The sequence below is a fragment of the Salmo salar genome, chromosome ssa06, assembly GCF_905237065.1.
Source record: "Salmo salar chromosome ssa06, Ssal_v3.1, whole genome shotgun sequence".
NCBI lineage: Eukaryota > Metazoa > Chordata > Actinopteri > Salmoniformes > Salmonidae > Salmo > Salmo salar.
This window is the reverse complement of record NC_059447.1, coordinates 66,236,053-66,243,081: the sequence shown is the minus strand read 5'-3', so window position 1 is coordinate 66,243,081 and position 7,029 is coordinate 66,236,053. Positions and strand designations below refer to the sequence as shown.

The 7,029-nt window shown below is 42.1% G+C and overlaps 1 protein-coding gene across 2 annotated transcripts; it reads right to left on the bottom strand.

Moving 5' to 3' along the window:
• Positions 1–1,389: 1,389 nt before the first annotated feature.
• On the bottom strand, positions 1,390–6,478 carry LOC106607866 (leucine-rich repeat-containing protein 15). Of its 2 annotated transcripts, none has more exons than XM_014205313.2 (4): positions 6,232–6,478; positions 5,797–5,985; positions 4,788–5,486; positions 1,390–3,631 (listed from the first exon to the last, which is right to left on the bottom strand). In XM_014205313.2, exons 2-4 carry the CDS (start codon positions 5,978–5,980, stop codon positions 3,441–3,443), a joined length of 1,074 nt encoding a protein of 357 aa, XP_014060788.1. In that variant the 5' UTR covers positions 5,981–5,985; positions 6,232–6,478; the 3' UTR covers positions 1,390–3,440. The 2 variants fall into 2 exon arrangements, with proteins under 2 accessions (XP_014060788.1, XP_014060789.1); XM_014205314.2 differs by having other exon boundaries at positions 5,797–5,982.
• Positions 6,479–7,029: the final 551 nt, after the last annotated feature.

Here is a 7,029-nt window from a genome sequence, read left to right as displayed (position 1 = left end):
GTTTTGGTGGTACCATATTCATTCCATTTGTTTATAATGGATTTAACGGTGCTCCGTGGGATGTTCAAAGTTTCTGATATTTTTTTATAACCCAACCCTGACCTGTACTTCTCCACAACCTTTTCCCTGACCTGTTTGGAGAGCTCCTTGTTTAGTGGTGTTGCAGACTCTGGGGCCTTTCAGAACAGGTGTATATATACTGAGATCATGTGACAGATCATGTAACACTTAGATTGCACACAGGTGGACTTTATTTAACTAATTAACTAATTATGTGACTTCTGAAGATAATTGGTTGCACCAGATCAAATTTAGGGGCTTCATAGCAAAGGGGGTGAACACATATGCACACACCACTTTAAAAAAAAATGTATTTAAGATTTTTTTTAAACAAGTAATTTTTTTTCATTTCACTTCACCAATTTGGACTATTTTGTGTATGTCCATTACTTGAAATCCAAATAAAAATCCATTAAAATTTTAGGATGTAATGCAACAAAATAGGAAAAATGCAAAGGGGGATCAATACTTTTGCAAGGCACTGTATTTCTGCTCTTGATTATGTTACCGATTCTATCCTATGCCAAAATATGGAGCATGTGGTTTGGATTGGTCAGGTGAGTATGCATCAATAGACAGCTTACCTGTTGGCTCCTGGCTAGCAGGGTTTTCCAACTGTTCCTTCCAACACCATCTGCTGGTTTACTCTATCAGCACTGTGAGATGATGAACAACCAGGATTCAACCATAGATACATTTGAAGCTAGTAAATGACATTATTTATCATTTCTTATGCATCACTGTTCATAATTTGTTTGTTTTTGGTTGTCATTTTCTATTCTAATGCAGGTGATACAAAAATACTTTAATGAACAGTATAATTCTGAGCTGTAGAATGCCAGTTACATAATAGCCTATTTTCACAATGTACTATAGGCCTGCTGTACCACTACCTTATGTTGTTGCTGCTAATATAGAAAGGCAGCCATTTAAAGGTAAAGCCGTTTAGCTCAGTTTGAAACAGAACTGTGCCATGGTGGAGGGTCTGCCTGGACGCTCAGGTCTGTGCTGCCTCAGCAGCCTATCTGACTCTGGAATGTGGAGGTGGAACGACGATTTCTATGGAAGCTTATTCAGCTGTAACAATCCAATGAGGAATTCCTTCTCAGGTGATGATGGGAGTTGCAACTAGGACGTTTTAACCTACTTTCCCACTTTGAAGCAGCACTGCTCTCCATAAAAATGGATGGAGCAGAAAATAGCGGCTTTTTCAGAACTTCTGAAAAATGTTGCAATTGGTATAAAGGCTTGAATAACTCATGATGTGATGAAATGACGTGTATAAACAAGAACCACTGCAGTACAGTCACTGTGAGTGATGACATGCTGTTCATTGCACAATTGCCTTTATTTCAAAATGAATGTACAGTATGAAATCAATTAGACTACAGACTGAGTTAATGTTGTTTTAGGATTGTACTAGTGCAATAGCATATGTTTCACTCAATGGAAACAATGAGATATTGTATATTTAGATTAGGAGATCAACTGACTACAATCTACAGTGACAAGCTCAGAAACATAGGCAAATCGTCAAAGATATCAAACTAATAAGCATAAAATGATTGCATATCTGTGGAATACTATAATTGCCTTATATACATATTGAGTCATGAAAATAAGCTTATGTTATGATGATAGGTTTATCAGCATAGGATATTACTGAAAAGAAAAGCTAGAAATGAATTTACTTCAGACAATATAAAATACACAAGATAAATAAACTAAAACAGGAGCGCAGATGAATGAGCTATTACAGAGGATATTACAGAAGCATGTTTCTCAGGGCGCCTCAATAATAGCAAGTTAAAGAAGATGTCAATTATATGTTTGGGGTTGATGGAAAGTAGAACACCACAATTACAGAAAGCTCAGGGCAAGCTATTAAATATCCCTTTTTGCTCTTCTTTCTCTTTCTGTTATACTGTTATAATATCTTTGGCTTATGGTTGGAATGTAATAGCTAACTATACAGTTCTCAGGTCATGGCTAGTGTGGGTGTTGCACAATGACAGGTCATTCTGTGGCTTGACCATCGCTAGTGTGGGTGTTTCACAATGACAGGTCATTCTGTGGCTGGACCATCACTAGTGTGGGTGTTGCACAATGACAGGTCATTCTGTGGCTGGACCATCACTAGTGTGGGTGTTGCACAATGACAGGTCATTCTGTGGCTGGACCATGGCTAGTGTGGGTGTTGCACAGTAATAGGTAAAAGTGTTGTTGGACGATGGCTGCAGTACACTCTTAGAAACAAAGGTGCTAAGTAGAACCATGTAGGGTTCTTCTGTTTGTCCCCATAAGGGAACTATTTTTGCAGAGGGTTCTCCCTGTAACCCTTTATGTAGGGTTCTTCATAGAACCCCCTGTTTGGTTTTACCTTGAACCCTCTATGAAAGGTTCTGCCTACAACCCTTTATGAATGGTTCCACCAATAACCACTTTATCATCTAAAGGTTCTTCCTAGAACCCTCTTTGAAGGGTTCTACTGAGAATCCTTTTATCTTTGGAGGGTTCTTCCTAGAACCCTCTACAAATGGTTCCACCAGCCTTATTAGCCTTCAAAAAGGTATTATGTATGACAATACATTACAAATATCATATAGCCTTTCTTTGAGAGTTATACTCTAACACAATGGTGTTAGGAAACTCCTGGCTTACAGGCAACATCAGGCCTGCAAGTCACATTATGCTGGCTTGCAAAGTGATGTTTAATTCCTGTTGGAATCCAGCCAGAGTTAGGATATTCAACAAGTGGAATTTGTTATCACCCTCAACCTGCATTTAAAGTGACTGCCAGGGTAGGGAAGATAGAATACTGAGACTACCTCAATCATCTAAACTGGAACAACCATCTCAGTAACAGGTGAAATAAATCCAACTATGAACAGATTGGATTTGTTTAGAAAAAATGTATACTATTCATCTTTGTGTAGCATCAAATATATCAATCAATCAATGTACATGCAAAAACACAGATATTAAAACAAACAATACTGAAAATCACCCTGCAATAGAGCATGGTGGGATATATGATATATGATTCTATGTAGAACCCTTCTTGCCTTCCAAAGAATCATCAAAGAACCCTTTCTTCCAAAAACAGTTCTTATGCTGTTAAAGGTTCTAGGTAGAACCCTTTGCCTCACAAAGAACCCGTGTCTTCACAAAGAACCCTTTTGGAACCCTTTTTTCTAAGAGTGTAGGTGTTATACAGAAATGGGTAACTGTGCTGTTGTTCGACCATAACTGAGTAGTAAGTGTTGTATAACAGGTAACTCTGTAGCAGGACCGTGGCTAATGCAGGATGCTGGTGTAGAGTAAAGGTTGGTTTGGCTCCAGTCTTGGCAGCACATTGTAAGGGTTGGCGTGGCTTCAGTCTAGGCCCGGCAGCGCAGATTCTGGTCTTTGAGGCTATTGAGGGCTTTGTCACGGTAACCTGCTGGGGCAACACACCTCAGGGACTCCAAAGGGGAGAGGTTGGCCTTGGTCTGGGACATCCAGCGCACCAGGTTGTTGATGTTGCAGTCACACGTCCAGGGGTTGTCATGGAGATACACCTCTTTCAGGCCTGGTAGGAGGCAGAGCAGAATCACAGTCAGATTAGATGCTTATTGTGACATCTTTCACTTCTGCATAATCCAAATGGATATGACTTTGCATTACCAAATGTAACTTAAAGGCCCAGTGCAGTCAGAAACTAAATTTTTCTGCGTTTTATATACCGGAAACAAAATTATGGACACACTTGAGTAAGTGAAGGATACAAAGTATATTGAAAGAAGGTGCTTCCACACAGGTGTGGTTCCTGAGTTAATTAAGAAATTAACATCCCATCATGCTTAGGGTTATGTATAAAAATGCTGGGCAAGCCATTATTTTGGCCATTATTTTGGCTACCATACTATGCCCCCATAGGATGACAATTCCCCGATCCACAGGGTACGAGTGGTAACTAAATGGTTTGATGAGCATGAAAACGATGTAAATCATATGCCATGGCCGTCTCAGTCACCAGATCTCAACCCAATTGAACACTTGGGAGATTGTGGAACAGCGCCTGAGACTGCATTTTCCACCACCATCAACAAAACACCAAATGATGGAATTTCTCATGAAAAAATGGTGTTGCATCCCTCCAATAGAGTTCAAGACACTTGTACAATCAATGCCAAGGTGCATTGAAGCTGTTCTGACTCAACACCCTATTAAGACACTTTATGTTGGTGTTTCCTTTATTTTGGCAGTTGCCTGTATATTTCCACACTATGAGGTTGGAATAATACTGTGAAATTGTGAAAATTATCATAATGCCCTTTTATTGTAAGAGCTGTTTCAGCCTGTTTTGGTGGGGTGGAGATTTGGTCTTCCATGGTGTCATCACAGTGCGCTAAATGAGTTAACAGACAAATAAGAAAGAGAGTTCCAAACCTCTCTGCTAATAACAGCAAATGTTTCAGTTTTCCCCTCCCGACTCAGTCCACTCTTAGCAACATTCTTGCTTGAGAAGCTATTTTTGTTTCTTTTTGACCCTTTTAATTGAAAACAATCACAGTAAGGTACTTTATTGTTACCCAGAAATGGTTTGATATTGAGATAAAAATGGCTGCATTGGACCTTTGTCTATCTATGGTACACATGAAGAACACATATGACAAATTATATTTATTTCACAAATATAATTTAAAAAAGGCATAGAATAGTTTGGTGAACAGTCAGTCTCTTACCAGACAGCTGGGTGAACATGTTTCCATCCACAGTCTTCAGCCTGTTCCCACTGAGGGCCAGCTGGGAAAGCTTGGGTGTGTGTCTGAATAGGTCCTGGGGCAGCCTCTCCAGCTCATTGTTCCTGAGGTAGAGCTCCTGCAGGTTGGACAGGCCCTCCAGAGTGGCTGAGGTCAGCGTGGACAGCAGGTTGTTATCCAGCACCAGCATCTCCAGGGAGGCAAGAGGCTTGAAGGCCCCAGCCGGGATGCTCTTTAGGCTGTTGTTGTCTAGGTTGAGGAACAGCAACTCCGTCAAGCCCACAAAGCCCTTGGTGGAGATTCTCTGGATGCGGTTGAGGGCCAGGTCCAGGACCTTGAGGGCGATCAAGGGCTTGAAGGCATTGGAAGGGAGGGTAGTCAGAGAGTTGAGAGGCAGGTCCAGGTCTGAGAGGTTCCTCATGCCTGTGAACATGTCTGGTTTGACACTGGAAATCTGGTTCTGGCCCAGCATGAGGAAGCGGAGGTTGAGCAGGTCCTGGAAGCCCTTCAGGGGGAGTTTGCTGATCTGATTCCCAAACAGGTTGAGCAGCATCAGCCTCCGGGCTCCAGAGAAGGCCTGGGGGTGTATTGATTTGATGACGTTGCGTTCCAAGTTAATGCTTTCGATCTTGGGGATGGGTTTCAGAATGTTTGGCGGGAGGTCTACTATTCTGTTCTCGCCTGGGACATCGACCACAGAAATAGTATGAGAAAGAAATCACAACAGAAAATGGTAAGACCAGCCTATTTCTTGTGGTTATGTCAATAAAAGAGCCTATCGATTCCGAGACAAACAGCTGGCACATACTTTAAAAAGTATTTATATATAAAATTTAGATTTAGTTTCAGGATATTGGCAAAACACCATCAGGGGGCATATTGATCACAAAGTTCTACATTTCAATGAGAGATTCAGTTTCAATCCTTTAGGCTATTTTCAACAAAGATTGCAGGAAGGGGGTTTTCCCACGATTGCAAACAATGGACTCACCCATTTTAAGAATCCAGGAATCCGGGGGCAGTTTGGAGGGGAACTTCCTCATCCCCTTCTTGTGGCAGTTGACCTCTGACCTTTCAGGGCTGGTTTGCTTGGTGCATTTACATACATCGGGACAATTCTCTACAGCCTCTGCCACCCAGAGCACCAGCACCGCTAAGCAGGCTACCAGCTGCATTCCTACTACCCCCACAGGGAAAAGAAAGTATTCAGCACTTGCAGAGTGATTAAGTTTGAAGATTTAGTTTGTGTTGGAAGGATGATTAGAAATTCAATTTAAGATAATCCCATTGAAATTAGATGAGAGTTTTAAGAATTAACATCTTGCAGACACGCTCTAAAAAATATCCAAATGCAGAGTGAACGGCTACACGCCTACAGTTTATGTTAGCTAGAAGACACGATCAATATTTTCTCATCAGCACATACCTGAACAGTTGGTGCAACTTGTTGGAGTATAAACCTCTTCTTTAAGACGTCTACTTTGTTTTGCCTCTCAAAGTGAGTGTCAGATTTTCTTAAACTGCCTGTTCTGCTGTCGTGTAACTACCTGCTAGTCAGAGTGAATTAGCCCAGACGTCTCCCAGCAGCCACAGCAGCCAGACTGTAAAACTACCAGCTCAGCACATCTGCAATGTCACAGTCCCTGGAGAAAAATGGCATTCACAGATTATGGATGTGAGCCACCTCACACAAATGGAGAAGTCTCCGCCAAGTGAACTCCTCCATGCCCCAGAGGAGTGCATGGGGGCGTGTGAGAAAACATACATCCCAGTCACTATGTGCCAGTGAGTGTGTGAGCCAGTGCGTTTGTATTTGTGTGCATGTTTGCATTTGTGCGTGGGTGTGTGTGTTTGAGAAGAGTCATGGGCCTAGCGTAAAGTGTGTTTGACTTGGCCTGGGAGCCAAGAGGGGTGATATACCAAATACGCACAGAGTGATGTCATGGAGCTTCTGGGGTGCCAAAGACATAGAGAGAGGATGGTGGGTACCGCAGAAGGCATGGCTCCCTGCCACCCTGACAGCCAACGTCATGGAGATTATACTGAGGTTATGTGACTCGTGAGTAGCCCAGCAGCATCACACAAACAGAAAATAAGTCACTCTCTCAACTGTAATTCCTTATGAGGGGAGAGAGGAGAGGAGCCATCACCCATGTCACTCACTGATACACAGGGCCCAGTGCTGAGGGAGGGGGGGAGCAGCAATAGAGCACATGTTAAGAAA